Source organism: Anopheles ziemanni, chromosome 3 (genome assembly GCF_943734765.1).
Source record: "Anopheles ziemanni chromosome 3, idAnoZiCoDA_A2_x.2, whole genome shotgun sequence".
Lineage (NCBI taxonomy): Eukaryota > Metazoa > Arthropoda > Insecta > Diptera > Culicidae > Anopheles > Anopheles ziemanni.
The window spans coordinates 95,058,924-95,076,618 of NC_080706.1; the positions used below are offsets into that span (position 1 = coordinate 95,058,924).

Sequence of the window (17,695 nt, forward strand, 5' to 3'; positions counted from 1 at the left end):
TTCAAGGGTTGTGATAAATGAAGCATGAAGGAAGGTCGAATGGAAAGCGTACAATCGAATTGTATTGTATCCCGCATTGAGTGCAAGTGGCGCAAAAAGAAAGTCGTGAGCAGTTAAACCGACGATTCGAATCGAAACGAGAGACTTAACAGTACAGGAGAAACAAGTACTCGGCTAGTTCTCGTTGCTGGAGTAGGATATTTCAAAACGAAACGAGAGTCAGCATCTGTGTAGAATCTTAATTACGTTAAGCGTGTACATAGGAGTAAATGAATCTCACCAAAATAAATTATTTAACATTATGCCGGATTCTTTTAACTACATTTCATTCGACTGAACCTCTACCCATTAGATGGCTTTTATTTCTCCTTTCAAGGTAAACTGAAGGCAACCTTTTGGAGTGCTTTATACACTTCAATTTCTTTGCGTGCATTAATCCCCAACCGATGGTATCTTATCGCTTCCCTAATCGATAGAGCGCCATCGTTTCCACTCGACAGTCGATTGCTATTGATCCTTTCCTGATTGGGATTGACAAACAACGAAAATTGCATAAAACAGCTGACCTAGAGACGGTTCCATCACTAGTATATTGGAAATGTGGAACTGGCAACGTGCTATCGTGGTAATTGTGGTGATCGTTCCCTGCCTCATCGCGGGTGCTGAATTGGCCACTCGCGACTGGTGGCAAAAGGCGGCCTTCTACCAGATCTACCCTCGATCGTTCATGGATAGCGATGGAGACGGTGTCGGCGATCTGAATGGGATCACCTCCAAGCTACCGTACCTAAAGTCCATCGGGGTTAAAGCGTTTTGGATGTCCCCAATCTACAAATCGCCGATGGTGGACTTTGGCTACGATATATCCGACTTCCGGGACATTCACGAGGAGTTTGGCACGATGGCGGACTTCGATCGGTTGGTGGAGCAGGCGAAAGCGTTGGACCTGAAGGTGATCATGGACTTTGTACCGAACCATTCGAGCAACAAGCACGAGTGGTTCATCAAGTCGGAAAATCGAGTGGCAGGTTACGAAGATTACTACGTGTGGCACGATGGAAAGACAAACCCGGCCGGTGGAAGAAACCTTCCACCTAATAATTGGGTAATGATCATCTCCCTCTTGGTGGTGTTTGGGCAGGTGTTTTGATTTTGGTGTGCATATTTTCTGTCCGGTAGATTCAAGCATTCCGTGGAAGTGCATGGGAATGGAGCGAAACACGGCAGCAGTACTATCTCCATCAGTTTACCGTCGAACAACCGGATCTGAACTATCGCAATCCGACGGTGGTGCAGGAAATGAAAGATATCCTTACCTTCTGGCTGGATAAGGGTGTCGATGGGTTCCGCATCGATGCTGTTCCAACGCTCTACGAAGACGAGGAACTGCGGGACGAGCCACCGAGTGGACTGACGGAGGACACCGAGGATACCACCTATCTGAGCCATGTTTACACCCAAGATTTGCCCGAAACGGTGGAGATGGTTTATCAGTGGAGAGTACTGGTCGATGCGTACCAGACCGAGCTAGGCGGAGACACCCGACTGATGATGACCGAGGCCTACTCATCCCTGGATGTCCTCAAGACGTACTACCAAAGCACCACCGGGGAGCTGGGGTCGCATATGCCATTCAACTTTCGAATCATTACCGAGCTGAACGCACAATCGGTAGCATCCGATTACGTCAAAGTGGTTGAAGATTGGATGAACATACTTCCGGCTGGGCAAGTTCCGAACTGGGTGGTATGTATGTATGTTTGGAAAAGCATAAGTCGATGTAATACAATGCCATGCTTTACTTGTTTCGTAGATGGGCAACCACGATCGATCGCGTGTGGGCAGTCGGATGGGTGTGAATCGGATCGACGCATTGAATATGATACTGCTTAGTCTATCGGGGGCGAGTGTTACTTACCAAGGCGAAGAGATCGGCATGACGGATGTGGAGATATCGTGGAAGGACACGGTCGATCCAGCCGCCTGCAACGCTGGGGAGGAACTGTACGCAGGGAAATCAAGGGACCCCTGCCGGACGCCATTCCAATGGGATAGTACATCGATGGCGGGATTCACTAACGGGTCGAAGACATGGCTCCCGGTAGGACCGCTGTATCAGGAAGTAAACGTTCAGGTACAGGAGGAAGCCGAGAAGAGTCATTTGAAAGTGTACCGGGCGATGACGGAGCTGAGGAAGACGAAAACATTCCAATTGGGTTCTGTAAAGGCCGTGGCTCTGAAGGACACCGTTCTAGCCGTCGTACGTGAGCTCGCAAACTATAATACTTACATCACACTGGCTAATCTTGGCGATCAGCTAGAGGTGATCAGTGCTGCCGCGTTGGCGGATTCCCTTCCCAGCAAACTATATTTCGACGTCGTCAGTGTTGGGTCACACAACATTCGAGGGTAATACGCAATGGAATTACGTTTCACGGGCACTTTAGATAACATTGTTTCTTCCCATTTTTAGCTCCGCCGTGGCAACGAAAGACATCGTACTGCTGCCAAATGAAGCATTCGTCCTGAAAGCACACGTTGCACCGTTCGAAAAACTTTATTCCTCCATTTGTGATGTATGGCTACAATGATGAGTAAATAAAGAAACATTTTTCATGGGAAATTTGTATTTTCAACTGACTGCTCGAATCCGAAACCGAGGTATTTACCAAAACCAAGGTCGGGTAGGCTCAAGGTTATTTAAGTGCAATAAAAGTTGCTCAAAGAGGTTGGATAATACAGTTTTAATAACCGTGGGCGATGGCCGCATCGGGTGATACTAGTGATGGAAATGTCGAATCGTGGTAGAGATTCGAACCTTTCGATTCAAATCCATTCTGAGATCCGGATCTCCGGAACTCAATTCGTCATAACCCATGCGTGCACATCGAGCTTTTGTTGTATTTATCGAATGATTTACAATAGGAAGTCAGAATGTACATTGGATTCGGATCAAGTCAGTATCAAATCAAATCGAATCCCTCAACAAATCAAATCTGATTCCAATCCCAATCGAATCAAATCTCTAGAAACCGTCAAATGAGATTCGAATATTTCGAATCCGTCTAGGGATCGAATCTTCGGATCTTCCGAATACCGATTTTGCTCAAACTGCTGTCAAACGAAAACGGACTGTCACTAAGCGTGGGTCGGCGTTCAGGACGCGCTTAAACGTGGTGCATTTTATTCGTGCTGTTTCGGTCGAATTTGTGTTAAAATCCCAATTGTGTTCTGTTTGCAACGAGTGTTCAATGTTGAAGAGTCTGTGACTACGCACGGTAGCGTAGATATTGCACTATTTGCAGCCAGTGTTTCAGTTGCTTGTGCGAACCAGTGCGCGCGTGTGTGCGTGTGTGTGTGTGCACGCGAGACAAACCAAAGCCGGAGTTTCGGGGGCATTTTGAGGAAAGAAGACGACCAAGTGACAGTACGACGGGCTAAGAAAGTGAAAAACATAAATTACTAGACAGTGTAGCGCAGAAAAAGTGGTTAAAATGTCTCAGAAAACGAAGCGTTCCGCCGCATCGACGCCGGTCCCGATGCAGTCGAGTACTCCGGTGCAGGGCGGTAGTGTGGCGGGTGCGACGCACCACCACACCGGGCGCCCCACCAGCCCGCTCAGCCCGACACGCCTGTCCCGGATACAGGAGAAAGTGGACCTACAGAATCTCAATGATCGCCTGGCGTGCTACATCGACCGCGTGCGGTTCCTCGAGCAGGAGAACTCGCGTCTCACGATGGAGGTCCGCACGTCCCAGGAGACGGTCACACGCGAGGTGTCCAACATCAAGTCCATGTACGAGCATGAGCTGTCCGATGCGCGCAAACTGCTCGATGAAACGGCCCGCGAAAAGGCCAAGCTGGAGATCGATGCCAAGCGCATCTGGGAGGAAAACGATGACCTCAAAAAACGGTAAGCGACAACGGCGTGCCTCCATCTCGGCTTGGCATCCATTTGTTTGTTGTCTTCACACCGAGTGTTCCGTCGATTTAGCTAGCGGCCAACGGAACCCGAAACTGCTCGATTTTTGCCTCGGTCCCCTGCAGCGTACTCGAAACCAAAAGGGCGTCGTGTAGGAATGTTTTTTAATTACGTCGATGACGTCACCGTTTCGTGACAAAATGGTTCCTAAATAAAACAGCTAGTGTTGTAAAAATGGAACATAAACAATAGGGATGATGGATGGCGTTTTTAGTGTGTAAACCTTTGCAACTGATTTTCATAAAATCCAAAGGCCGGCGTGGTTGACGATTACACCGAATTGACCATGACGATTCCACTGTAAACAAATTACGTCACCGTATGAAGTCATACAATCCTCATCGAACATCGATGGACCGAACGGCGATAGTAAATATGACGTTGTCCAAGGCTTTTCGCTTCGAATGGCCTTAAAACCCACACCGTTCGTCTTACACTCCATGACGTAATTTTTGGATTATTCCTTCCACACATTGAGAAATTGGTTTCTAAATTTCGAGATGACATCAGTTCTTTTGACACCGGTAAAAGCCGGTTGTAGCACCACGACAAATGGAATGGACGACCGAATGAATGCGGCTATCGATATGGGATCCAAAAAAAATTGGAATAAACAAGTATCCACATTCTCCATTCCTCGCACGGGATAGAAATCTTCGATTTGGCGGGTATTTATGTATTCGTTATGCCACCGGCACGTTCGCTACCATACGGTGACAATGCTGGGAGAATGTGAAACATAAGAGGAAATTATTTGCTCCTACAGCAATACATTGTTGGAAGCAAAATTGTTATTTTATAGCACCATAGTGCGATAAGTTTAATGGGAGTAGTCTCTGTTCCCCTTCCTAAACTAAAAGCCCTACGACCCAAGGTTAATGACCAAACCGTAGTGCAAGGCGGCGTCCCCTCGCTGTTGCGTCTGCAAACAGAATGGCTGAAGGGACCGCGTCCACGATTTTCTGTTTATTTTCTCCCATTCTCATTCGCTTCAATGACTTCGCGGCCACGGGCCTTGGCTTGGCGTGTATACAAACTGTTCTCCCCCTCTTCCCATCCGGAGGCGTGCGGGTGTGACCGGCCCCTCCCGTGTTCCGTTAGCTTACGACGATGCTTCTATGATGAATTCCCACGTCTTTACATTCAATTGAACATGCACAGCATAGAATTAGGAAGCCCAGAGCGACGCGCAGGAACGAAACATAGGGAAAAAAAAATCGAAACATAAACGATCACGAGCCGGTTAATACTTCCCTCACCCCCTTCAGTGTCCCAAGACGAATGCTTGAGCATCAAGTAGGCGAGCACATATTTTTCGGTGGAACATCAAATATTGACACTGACTCCGCTCCCTTCATGTGTGACTTTTTCCTTTTTTATTGTCACCATCCAAATCGCTTTGCGTGACTGTACGGGTTTTGGGCCCGCCGAGAAAGATGAGGAATAAATGCGCTGGCTCAGCCGCTTCAAAGATATTCGACGCGCGCATTTAACCACGCGAGAGTGTTAGTGCGCGGGCGCGAACACGTATAACGCGTTGAGCCGGGGTATGACATCACCATCCTCCAAACCGCGGCCAAGGAATGTTCTATCTCTCAACCGTGGATCACAGATCACACAGCGCCCATTTGAATTTCCCTTCGGTTTTGCTACGTTGGTGTGGGTATGCGCTATGTATTTTCCTTGCGGGGGATAGATTTTTATGTATATAATACGAGAGTGCAGCTTCGGTTAACGGGAGGATTGAGAAAGTTATGTTCCCCATTTCAACAGAGAGAGAAGACGATCTTATCATCCCACATCACGTGCACTTTGACTTTCAAACCGGTCCCTTCCCGAGGCAAAGTAAAAGCTGCCGGAAGCATTGCGTAGGAGGCGCTGATTTCTGACCTGTAGCCGCCTTGGATCGATGTTTTTTTTCCATTCACTTTTTGGTTCGATTGAAAGCTTGAATGTTCCTCTAAAACTCCATGCTCAGAGTAGGCTGCAAAAACCAAGCGACCCCCATAATCGCGTGCTTGGTTTAAACGACGCTCTTCCTGTACTTGAGCAACAGGAAAAAAAGAAAATAAATAAAACGATTTGATAATAAAATGGTTGAGGGGGCCAACTGCAAGGGAAAATCTTCTCCTGTTCTTATTACTTCGTGTGGCGTTGATAATCTCGCGATCGCTGATTCATGGTGTTACCCCCACTTCACATTGTCAAGAGTTTTCATTTATGGGCTACCAGCATAGTAAATTCTAGGAGGAAGGAAGCGTAGAAGGGGGATGGTGTGTAATCAGAAATGGCAGCAGCATAATATGCCACATGGCGTAGCTCCCGAAAACATTTGCCGACGGCTGGTGATGTGGGAACTAGTGCTATATTTAGGCATTGAGCCGCAGCGGCGGGTCTGTTGTGCGTGCTGCGCCTGGGGTCGAAATCTGCTCGAAAACTATCACGCTTATCTTGCACGTTCGTTCGTCTGCCCAAACGACCGCAACACGAGTCAAATGATGGTGATCTTAGATTTGTGGCAAATCGAAACATGTGGAATGTGATTTGCTTCCGGAGGATCTTGCATTCGACGATGTTTAGTTAGGCATTTTTTTATCATATATTTTTTTAAATAAAATAGAAGCACGGTAGGAATTAGGAATAAGATAATGAATTTTTAAAATCTGTAATAATTTAATTTTACAATTTTAGTTTGGAGCGCAAGACGAAGGAAGCCGCCGACGCCGAGCGTAATGCACGCGCGCAAGAATCCCGCGCAAACGAGGTGTCCGGAAAGTATACCACACTGCTATCCGAGCACAAGAAGGCCAAGGAAGAGCAGAAGGAGCTGGAGAAGGAGGTGGCCCGTCTGAAGAAGCAACTGGATGTGGTGCGCAAGAACCTCGAGGAGGAGACGCTGGCCCGCGTCGACCTGGAGAACACGGTCCAGAGTTTGCGCGAGGAGCTGACCTTCAAGGATCAGGTACATCAGCAGGAGCTGACCGAAACGAAGACCCGCCGCCAGGTGGAGATCAGCGAGATCGATGGCATGCTGTCCGAGCAGTACGAGGCGAAGCTGCAGCAGACGCTGCAGGATCTGCGCGACCAATACGACATGCAGCTGCGTGTCAATCGTGAGGAAATCTCGGATCTTTACGAGGTATGTTAAAAGACCGATGAGGAGTAAACCGGCAAAGATGTAAGTTGTGTAAATTTTCATTGCTTTTTTTTTAGACTCGCCTGCGCGATCTGGAGCTGCAGATGAACGAGGAGCGTGTGCGCCACGCCGCCGAGAAGTCCAAGCTTATGGACGAGGTCGAACGTTTGCGCAAGGAAATTTCCCACCAGCTGCAGGAGTACCAGGATCTGATGGACATCAAGATTTCGCTCGACATGGAAATCGCCGCCTACGACAAACTGCTGTCCTCGGAGGAGGTCCGCCTGAACATCACGCCCGGAAGCCAGACAACGATCTTCTCTACCTCATCCTCGAGCAGTATGGCCCGCAGCAGTGGCCCCGTTCGCCGTACGCCCAGCCGTGCCGCCGCGGCCAAGCGTAAGCGCACCGTGCTGGAGGAATCGGACGAACGCAGCGTGTCGGATTTTTCCGTAACGTCTTCGGCTAAGGGGGACATCGAGATCGTTGAGGTTGATCCGGAGGGAAAATACGTTAAGCTTCACAACAAATCTTCCAAGGTAAGCTCGAAGGTAGAAAACTGTTCCCATTGTCAGTTACTAAAAAATTCCTTTTTATCGTTCCTTCCAGGAAGTACAAATCGGTGGCTGGACGCTGATCCGTAAAGTCGGTGCCAACGAGACGGCATTCAAATTCCACCGTTCACTGAAGCTGGATGGGGGCGCATTTGTGACCGTTTGGTCGTCAGACCTTGGCAAGGACCACGAGCCACCGAGTACGATCGTTATGAAGGGACAGAAATGGTTTGCCGGTGACAACATGTCCACCCAGCTTTTGAACAGCGATGGAGAGGTAAGCTATTGTACTGCTTTCGGAGGCCTACCGGGGGAATCGAGAGTAATATAAATTGTTTTCATTCTCACAGGAGGTTGCTGCTTCGGAGCGAGTAAAGCGAGTAATTTCCACCGCCGCATCACGCCACCGTGAATACTTGGGCAGCTATGGCGGTGAAGAGCTGTACCATCAGCAGGTATGAGATAATTTTCAACCAAGTTAAGGCAAACGTCAACGTTATTTCCGGTACTAACTTTCATCTTTATTTTCATCCTATTAAAGGGCGAGCCCAAAGGAGACGAAAAGTGTCGGATTATGTAGAGAGCAAACAACAAGCAAGCAAGCAACTAGCCAGAAACAGCAAAACGATGCATAGGCATAATTTTACCTATATAGACATTATATATGTGTTCGTCTCCTTTGACGTATATTGTAAGCTAATAATTTAACAATATGCCCGAGGACTCGTTGGCGGGCTTTATGAACCGCTAGGCAACAACCCCACGCAACAATCAACGCCACAGACGACGGTGGTGGTGGAAGGATTTACAATTTGCCGGTCATCTTCTCTTTTTCACATTTTTTTTCGTTTCGTTTCGAACGCCAATTCGAAACCGCACGTTTTAACGGTACTATAAAACTTAGTACCGGGGTACGTGACAACTAAATATCAACTACTTAAAAACCGAACCCTTAAAACCAACCGATACTGATGGGGCAAGGTGTAATTCAAACCATCACAAGTACAAGAGGGAGAGTAGGATCACGTCGATCAAATGAGCAAATCCTAAAAAAGCAAAGCACACAGTAAAGAAGAGGCCTTTTGTTGGAAAAACAATTATTTAAATGAAGAGAAGAAAAACAAACACTAATGAAAAATACTAACCTCACAAACGTAGTAGAGCGTTGGGTGTTCAGGGAGAATCAAATGAACGAGAGAACTAAGTAGAAATTAAAACTGAATAGGAATTAGGCAAACAGCAAGCTAAGTTGCACGAAACGAAAAATCATACAAAAGAGAAACATTACAACAGTGTGGGAGTTTTAGTTTGTTTTTCAGTCTATCTCCTTTTTTTTGTGTCTTCTCCTGAGATAAGTGTCCCAGGAGTTTTTCCCATTTTTGTTTACATTTAATAAATTTGCCATAAATGTATGTACTCGACCACCCGAGCATTGATGATCAACGATGAAAAGAAAGAAGGAATATTTGTTTAGAGTGTAGGTTACTTATTTTTTTGAATCGTCAATTCCACTGTCCTCAAATAATTGAAATTCTTTTAATCATGCGCCCACTGTCAAGCCTGAATTTTTCTTCACCCCACGGTCTCGCATTTTGCACAGTTCACTTGGATTAACCCAAACTAACATTTCGTAACCAAATGCAAGGCAAGGGGTTTTCATACTTCCAGTTAAACTATAGATTCATCTATTGGCGTGTGCTCCAATGGCGCTATCGTCGTGAAATGTAAAAAACAGGTGGGATTTATAATAAAGATTTAGGGTGTCCTAACCCGCAAAGGATTACGATTACAGTCCAATCTTGCTGAAGTTTGTTTGGTTTGTTGTGCTTGAAATACGGAACGAAAACACGGTTTTGGTTTTATGTAGTTTTTTATTGTTTTTTCGAGTATTTTATTTATTTTAAATATTTAACCTTTTTCACGTTGCTGGCTGCGTTAATTGGCTAAACGGACACGGGAATGAACCTGGGAGAGATTTTGGTCTTCCTCCGGTTTTTTCTAAAGCCGCCTGCAACAACGACGGGTACTACTTCCCGGTAGTACGATTTTTGTTTCATTTTTTCAACATTTTATTATAAAACAGTACCGTAACATTAATCTTTACTCTTGCTTTGTAGTGTTGGGGTCCATTCCCCGACCCTGGGAATGGCTCCGCTTCTTCCGCTCTCGTGTCTGTGTGACAAGCAGGTTCATTGACACTCCACGCGCAATGTGCCTTGGAGCTGCTGCTGCTGAGTGCGAGCCATGAGAAATATATCACGATGCTGATGTGTGTTCACCAAGTGTGGGAGTAGATTGATAGGTTCAAAAGATTGGGTAAGTGTGGTCCCACGGTCTACCAACACCGTGCGCCACCGCGGGTATAGAATTCGTTGTCGAATACTGGTGTTTCGATTGAGTTTTGTTTTTGTTTTCTTACAGACAAATAGCCTGTTGTAGCAGGAAGGAATGGAGAGGGGGAAAGACTGCGTGAGAGACAGAGGGATCATTATTTACAACAGGTTGATTCCTGACCGCGTTTCGTGCAGGAACCACACGTTTTCCGTAGTCTGTCAGATAAAGATGGTGTAGGAAGTGGTGAGACCGGACCGGGCGTCGGAGCGCTTTTTACTTCTTCGAGAAGCCATCGCCGGTCGGATCCAGGATCCAGGGGTAGTTGTTCGGGCACTCCATGCAGGTGAACAGACGCAGCGTCTCGCCGGGCAGTTCGCGGGTCGTCAGCGGGCAGGCGTTCGGCAGCGAGCAGTAGGGCTGACCCTTGACATCGCACTTCTCCTTCCACTCCTGGAAGTCACGGAGCGCGTTCAGTTCGGTGGGGTTCTGCATCCACTGGATGACCTGCAGCATGGTGACGAAGAACACGTCGTTACGGCCGAGCATCTCCTCGATGAACTTGATCAGCTCCTCGCGGTACTCCTTCTTGGACTTCAGCCAGGACGCGTGGAAGTGGAGACCGAGCGGCGCACGGTTGCTATTGTAGTGGCGGTTGAAGTTGTGACGCAGAAGGCGACCGAACTGCTCGCCGGACTGGATGTTCGAGCAGGAGTCGACCATGTGGCAACCGGGCAGTGACTCGTCGAACGTGGGATCATCACGACGGTCGAGCTCGTTCATCACCATCTCCCACACCGGGTGGCTACGGGACGGGCAGTTGTGGGCATTGCCGTTGCACTTGTGCGGCATACGGAAGTACAGCGTGTACGGCCAGATGGGCACGCGTCCGAGCGAGGCAGTGATCGAGGCGTCATACACGAAGAACTGGTCGGCCATCATCTCGAACTGCTTGTTACCACCGACGCGCAGATACGGCGCACGGACACCGATGATCGAGCCATCGGTAATGTTGGCGAAACGTTCCACAATCAACCGAGCGCCGGCCATCTCCGCCAGCCAGTCGTCGTACGTGCCCTGCGTCCAGTAGTTCGGGTCGTCCTTGTGCGTGAGCGAGAAGACCGAAATCTCGTGTCCCTTGCGGTGCAGGTCCTGCACGGCCGAGTAGTTGGTGTACTTGTGCGAGACGAAGTATGTACCGCGGATCTGGCAACCGTTCGGGTTCTGTCGCTGCCCGTTGAAGATGTCCTCGTACAGGTCGATGTTGTCCACGTTGATCGCACCGTTGAAGGTGATGGTGATCATCTGTGGCACCTGCTGCGGTTCAATGTTTCCGGGAATGCGCGTACCGTCGGCCGAGCAGAAACAATCCGGCAGCACACACTGGTTCGTATCGCAATCCGGCGCACGGTTTGGATCCAATTCGACGGCTTTAATATAAAACCAAAAACACTGTTGTCAGCAACGGACGAGTACCAAAGGAGAAGCAAACGATCGAGAGGCGACGATACTTACTGCACGCATTTTCGTCGGACTCGTCCTTGCAGTCGGGCTTGCCGTTACAGAACAGCTCCTTGTCAAGACATTCGCCGTTGCCGCAGGAGAGTTTTCCCTCCGGGCAGATCGGTTCATCCGTCTTCAGGATGGGCAGAACCTTACGTGGTTCTGGGTAGTAATGTGGAACAAAGAAAAAAGACACTATAGCGAACTGCAAACTGTTTTGCTGTTTCGTTCGTAAGAACACCTTGTACCCAAGTGTGATTAGTGCAGACGATCTACTGACAACGGATTGTTATCACTGCGTGATGGGGAGAAAAGTGTGGTGAAGTTTTGAAAAAGTAGTGAATGTAGTTGGTGTAAAGGTGTGAGGTTGTAAGTTTAGGAGTTTTTTGTAGAGGGTTCTGCCCGAAGAAAGAGGGCACATACTGCAAATATGTACAATCGCACTCGATTGGATGCGCGCTTTAGCAAAGATCACTTCTGTTCTTCTGTTCTTCTGGAGTGTATCCTTATTCCTGCTCTATTCTCTAAATGTGTCTTGTAGAAGTGTCGCGTGTTCGTGTACAACCGATAAAGTATGTTTCAAATCCGCTCGTTTTGCACATTTTTAAAATAAGTAATTGAACAAGTTTTGGATATAGTACAACAAATCAATGTTAACTGGTAAACAAAACATGAAAACAGCAGCATATTATTGATGTATAAATGGTAAATAACTAACGAACGAAGATTTTGATTGATAAGTTTAGAACCGCTGTGGTTATTGCATTGTTTGTTCAAGTTAAAGGAAATATTTATCGATTAAAACAAAGGCAAACATTAAACTTTTCGTTAACGAAGTTTTAACCAACTATAATCGAATGCATACAAATCACGATTTTGAAGTAACAAGCATTTTAATTCCTGCCAATTTTGAGCTACAATTAGTTCTGATATATTATGTTTTTCCTATCATCCAAGGATTCCACTAGATTAGACTGGAAGACTAAACGGAATGATTTTGTGTCTTAAAGGCGTTTTTTACTGAAGAGGAATACTTTTCTAACCATTCCCATACTTATTATTTGCAGTTTTGTTCTAAATTTGTTGGGACTCTTTTTCTTAAAAAAAATTAATACGCAATGTGCAGAACAGAATGTGTTAAGCTAAAAATTGAAACAATTGACACCATCACCAAACGGTTTCTCTAAGGTTACTGCGTGAATGTTTTGACTAAGGTTAGTAACTAATCGTGTTTGTGTGTCTCTGTTCGTCTGTAGGTTTGCGACTGTGAAAGCGACGAGATGCTCGGTTAACCTATCTTAGCTACTTTCACTAGGATTTAAGTGAAGGATTTACACTAGTTCTTTCTGCGGACCGATACCATTTTGTGTGATTTAAAATGTACCCAGTCCATGCTAGCCTATTCTCTATCGCTTAATCTCTCCTGTGCCTGTGCCCTAGCTGACGTGCTCTTGTGACAAGTGTCCCTGTAGTTTCCGTATGTACAAAGCGACCCACTATAGCTGTGTGCGGTAGAGAGTGCTCCTTGCCAGCTTCGGTGTATTTTACAACCCGAAATCAGTGTCGGAGTTCCCCGAGTGTCGGTGGACCCCAGCAGCAGTAGTAGGGAAACCCCAAGTTTTATCAAACGCTATTTCTGTACAAAACCCCCCACTCGCCTCCGGCATTGGAAACGGAGGCCAACGGGGACCATCCGTGTTCCGCTCGCACAGGGGTTGTGGGAGTGGTGCGGGTGTAATCTCTGTTTTTTGTTTTGTGGTTTTTTTTGCGGAACACTTACTCTCTTTCTTGTCACACGTGGTGACCTTTGCTTTCCAATCGCAAGTTTGTTTTTCAATGTCGAACGCCAATCCGGACGGGCAAGTGATTTGCTTCAGTCCAGATCGTGTACACCTGAGTCGCATAATTGCACACGCATGCAGTTACACGGGTTTTTGGGCGGTGGGTAATGTTGGGGAGGTTCAGGAGAAACGGGGAACGGTGAAGAGATGCAGTCGCGGGATGGGATCCAGGTTGGATGGTAGGTTAATGACAGATCGATCCGATGCGACCGACCACCGATGGCAAGAGGAAGTCACGAGCAGGAGGGTGGTGGTGGTGGTGGTTTACATCCGCCAGATGATGTGATGGGACAGTAGTGGAGGGTTTAAGAGGGAGAGGCACACGCACACACACACACATATGGTCAGTGAGAAACACAGCGGGAGTGTGGGGGGAAGGTGGTTTGGATGATTGGATGGATGGAAGGTTGATGCGAGATTCGGGAGTCAGTCGTGCAGGCGGGAAATGGGGGGGTTGGAAAATAAAACAAGAGAGACAAAGAAGAAAGAAAGAAAGAACACAGTTTAGTCGGGATGGTAACACACAGACCGGGCCGGCGGAGATTAGTACGAATGGAATCGGATCCTCTCGGAGTTCGCCCGGAAGTCCCGAACCGATTCCACACCCCGTACCATCCGTCCGTGGCCCGGAGACTTACTTCCTAGCTGGTCGCAGTTTTTCACGTTCGTTTTCCAGTCGCACGTTTGACGCAGCACGTCAAAGTACAGCCCGGTCGGGCAACGAACGGTCGCGAGCCGCGTGATGCCGTTCTCTCCCGCATCGTCGCACCTATTCTTCGCACCAGTTGAAAAGAAACGAACGGGGAAAAAGTAAAGGGAAAAAGGCCCGCCATTAAGGGGTCGGAAGGAGAAATGAATGAGTAAACCTGCTGTTTTTCATCACCACAAATGTAGGGAAAAATACAACAACACTCTGCCATTAGACCGGGGGGATCGTAGAAGGCTGCTACTGTTAACAATTTTTTCGTTAAACCGGAAAAGGCATGGATTGCTTCATTTGCTCAAACGATCCAAAATGGCCGTGATTGATTGCGAAAGAGGATAGGAAAAGTCAAAGGCAGCTGTCAAACCTGCGCGGGGGAAAGGAAAGCGGTGCGCTTTCCGGCATTTCGGCGGATCAACGAAGACGACGAAGTGGTAAGAAAAGAAAACTCTTGCTCTTGCGTCCGTAAACGGAGCGACGAATGAACGGTTCGGGGCACGATTGAATCAATTTTCTTCTGCTCACTTTCAGCAAGCACTGCCAAATCGGTCCTGGGAGGAAGAGAAGAAACTCACCTCACAACTTCACGGCAGTCGCCTTCGGTGGACAGGCGGAAGTACTCGTCTCCCGGCCGATCCTTGCACAGCTCCTCGACGTTCACCGAATCCGGATCCTGGTCGTCATCTTGACGTTTCACGCGAACTTCCGCCGCTGTTTCGAAGAGGAAAAAGGAGGAAAATAACACGGTTAGAGAAAGGCAATCAAGGAAAAGGTAAGCGGTGAAGCGAGAAAGCTAAATTGAGACAAACAAATAAGGTGTGTTATGTATTTTCGGTAAAAGGGCATGCAATCCGGCGATCGAATGACACGACGGCCACGGCATGGCAACGAACAGGTTGGATCCTCGCGCCGGACAGATGTTTCGCAACCACAACAACCGGTCGTGAAAGTGTCGGGAGGACGCTTGATGAGATAACATGCACACTTCGGAGAGCCAAGAAGGTAGGTGAAAGAAGAAGACAAAGTGGCCGATGGGGTGAAGAAAAGTGAAATTTATTAACACCGCTCCGAACTCGAGTGTCGATTTGTTGACTCTTGCACGGTTGATGGATTTTTGACCGGTAAAAAACGGCCACATCCTTGGTCGGTTGGGTGTGTCAGAAGAAGAGTAAACTTAAAAGTAGTATATCAACGAAAACTAGCTTGAATTCAACATGCTTTACTCCGCGTGGAATGAAAATTAAAATTCAGCCCATGGTACGTGCAGCGATGAGAACATTTGCAAATGCAAATCGCACGATCGCATCATGCCTCGCCAGACAGAGTTCTTGTGCAAGATGCCACGTTGCATTCGGTCATGGTCGGACTGGTCAGATCACGATCTGCAGCTCGCGGTGGAATGTTTCGTTTTTTCCAACGAAACGATCAACTCAGCGCTAGATAAAAATCTAAACAGAATCTTGAAATAACCCCTTCAAAACGAAGCGGTTGGCGATTCCTCTTTGAAGCTAGTTTCTTGAGCCCCTTCTGAAGGTGATTAATCAAGTGGTTTATGTACGATGTACCGTTTGATAGACAAGATAAATTTATGTATCTGGCACATGCTATTTCGGTTCTAATCCTAGCTGTTCAAGGTCAAGGTCAACCGTGCAAGACGAAAGAAACCAATCTCATAGAGAAGAGATAAGAAAACTAGCAACATAAACTCAATGTGGCCAATTAATTATTCCGGGAGGGGTTATCGAAACAGGGATCGCTAGCTAAACCAGCTCCGAGTGTAGTCCGACTTTCGATTTTTCGGTGCTTCTTGTTCCGCGCCATTACGCAACCGTTGCTTCCATTTTGTGTCTTCGCAGGATCGCGTGAGGCGCCCGGCGGGGTTCGACGGTTATGTAAATATACATATACATGTGTCGCTTTCGCGTATGCCGAGGCTCGCAAAAGACCGGTCTTCCTAATGGGAGACGAATGTGACTCCATCTCTTCGCGTGTCCATTACCATTACTGGCGTACCAAGATTGTTCGTTTCTTTTTTCTTGTGTACTTGTGCCGCGAATGCGTGCGAATCGTCCACGGAGCCAAGATTGCAACGCGAGACAATGCAGCGGGTAGCAACGCAAGGGCGCCTTCCCCCCCCGAGGGTGGTGGACCGGTTTCGGTGGTGCGCTACGAGAAGGTGGTGAGGTAATGGAGCTAGAAAAAAGAAGTATCGAGGCGCCCTTACGATTATATGGCAATCGCCCACGGTGCAATGGAAGGGAAAGTCGTCTCATAGGAGACGGGGCTTGTCAATTGATTGAACCCTGCGGACTGTGACGCAAAATGGTGTGTCTCGCAAAATTTAACTTGGTGCAGTTGCAAGTGACTGATTTTTCTATTTTCTTGTTTCTTGTAGGAAAGACTGCTTTACATTTCTGACTGACTTCTTCTAACAGAGGACAAGGAAGGAGCTTTTCCTTAGTTGCTTAGAGCAGATGGAGAAGAAAAGGGAATTTATAAATATTTTACGACACAGACACAGCCGAATGATTAATGGCACTGAAGAAAATGGACAAAGTTAAAGCAACTACTTCACTTCCTTTGCCATCAATGGTCACACAAAACGGCACACGGTTCGCGACGGATTGCGAAGGGAAAGAGTCGGGCTACGGTCGACAGAACCATGTCGGACCTTGCACGCTCGGCCGCACGCTTGGGCACAGAGAGTTCGTCGTTCACCGCTCACCCAACGTTTCCGGTGTGGTTCAATTTTAAGCTTTAGCCAATATGCCGTTTCGATCATTTCCTGCTGCTGCTGCAGCGCCTTTTTCGATTCGCCGATTGCCTATTTGTTTGGGGGAACCCTTTTGGTTGGTACGTGATCATCATCTAGTGCTTACCGAGTGTCACCACCACTAAACACAGCAAACCGAACAGTTTGATCACTCTGGCCATCGCTGGGCCACACTGTTGTGCACCGCCTGGGTAGGGTACACCACGCAGAGGGGACTACTTATCCTGTACCAGGCCCCTTCCTTTCTGCGCCTGTTTTCCTTTTCGTTTCCGACCGTCCGCTCTTCGCTTCTCACTTACGTACGCTCACGTCGTGTTCGAGGACAAGGCGCGCGCAGCACTGAAACCGTCTTGGCCGAACCGGCAACTACTTATATAGAGACGGCGATGGTGCCGGGTGGCCACCGCGCCTTCGCCACGATCCCCACACACCGCTTCGCCACGGAAGAAAAAGGTGACGTCCGGGAGCGCCCCGCACGTTTTTGGCGCTCACGAGTGTCTTGCGTTCCGTTTTGGGGAGCTGGAGGGAGGATCGTGTCCATCCCCTCCTGTGCTTGTGTTGAGCGCCCTGGTGGCCACGGTGGATCGATGGAGGGGGGGATGGAAATGGAACTCACGGTGGTTTCCATAGACCGGGAGCTTTTTTCGTTTGAGCAATCCTAAAGTAGCATGGCTTAAGCAAATAGGATTGTTCTATAAATCGATCTTATCTTAATCTAAAGTTTCGGCTTTCGTTTAGCTAATTGAGGAAGTGTAAGTGTTTTAGCACAGGACATTTTAATGTTCGATATGTTTCATGTAGGAAACTGTTTGAATAAACTCTACACGGTGCGTTTAAAATTGTACCATGTGTTGAAATTCTACTAGCCTTTC

The 17,695-nt window shown here is 47.7% G+C and overlaps 3 protein-coding genes across 3 annotated transcripts; 2 read left to right on the forward strand and 1 right to left on the reverse strand.

The window, feature by feature from the left end:
• Nucleotides 1-598: 598 nt before the first annotated feature.
• LOC131285915 (maltase A3-like) lies at nucleotides 599-2,591 on the forward strand. The gene is made up of 4 exons (XM_058314769.1): nucleotides 599-1,105; nucleotides 1,180-1,746; nucleotides 1,814-2,409; nucleotides 2,474-2,591. Exons 1-4 carry the CDS (start codon nucleotides 599-601, stop codon nucleotides 2,589-2,591), a joined length of 1,788 nt encoding a protein of 595 aa, XP_058170752.1.
• A 544-nt stretch (nucleotides 2,592-3,135) lies between these two features.
• LOC131289774 (lamin Dm0) lies at nucleotides 3,136-8,668 on the forward strand. Its single transcript, XM_058319084.1, has 6 exons — nucleotides 3,136-3,913; nucleotides 6,674-7,121; nucleotides 7,196-7,657; nucleotides 7,728-7,949; nucleotides 8,023-8,127; nucleotides 8,214-8,668. Exons 1-6 carry the CDS (start codon nucleotides 3,495-3,497, stop codon nucleotides 8,250-8,252), a joined length of 1,695 nt encoding a protein of 564 aa, XP_058175067.1. The 5' UTR covers nucleotides 3,136-3,494; the 3' UTR covers nucleotides 8,253-8,668.
• A 1,611-nt stretch (nucleotides 8,669-10,279) lies between these two features.
• On the reverse strand, nucleotides 10,280-16,984 carry LOC131287139 (chitin deacetylase 1). Its single transcript, XM_058316157.1, has 5 exons — nucleotides 16,930-16,984; nucleotides 14,626-14,761; nucleotides 13,986-14,116; nucleotides 11,519-11,668; nucleotides 10,280-11,433 (listed from the first exon to the last, which is right to left on the reverse strand). The coding sequence occupies exons 1-5, from the start codon at nucleotides 16,982-16,984 to the stop codon at nucleotides 10,280-10,282; spliced, it is 1,626 nt and encodes a 541-aa protein (XP_058172140.1).
• Nucleotides 16,985-17,695: the final 711 nt, after the last annotated feature.

Excerpts from the sequence above, each read along its gene's own strand:
- LOC131285915 (XM_058314769.1), top strand. The coding sequence starts at position 599 with ATGTGGAACTGGCAACGTGCTATCGTGGTAATTGTGGTGATCGTTCCC. Across the intron at positions 1,106-1,179 it reads ACCTTCCACCTAATAATTGG|ATTCAAGCATTCCGTGGAAG; the intron begins GTAATGATCATC and ends TCTGTCCGGTAG. Across the intron at positions 2,410-2,473 it reads GGGTCACACAACATTCGAGG|CTCCGCCGTGGCAACGAAAG; the intron begins GTAATACGCAAT and ends TCCCATTTTTAG.
- LOC131289774 (XM_058319084.1), top strand. The coding sequence starts at position 3,495 with ATGTCTCAGAAAACGAAGCGTTCCGCCGCATCGACGCCGGTCCCGATG. Across the intron at positions 7,122-7,195 it reads AAATCTCGGATCTTTACGAG|ACTCGCCTGCGCGATCTGGA; the intron begins GTATGTTAAAAG and ends CTTTTTTTTTAG. Across the intron at positions 7,658-7,727 it reads TTCACAACAAATCTTCCAAG|GAAGTACAAATCGGTGGCTG; the intron begins GTAAGCTCGAAG and ends CGTTCCTTCCAG.
- LOC131287139 (XM_058316157.1), bottom strand. The coding sequence starts at position 16,984 with ATGGCCAGAGTGATCAAACTGTTCGGTTTGCTGTGTTTAGTGGTGGTG. Across the intron at positions 14,762-16,929 it reads TTTAGTGGTGGTGACACTCG|CGGCGGAAGTTCGCGTGAAA; the intron begins GTAAGCACTAGA and ends TCTTCGAAACAG. Across the intron at positions 14,117-14,625 it reads GACTGCCGTGAAGTTGTGAG|GTGCGACGATGCGGGAGAGA; the intron begins GTGAGTTTCTTC and ends TGCGAAGAATAG.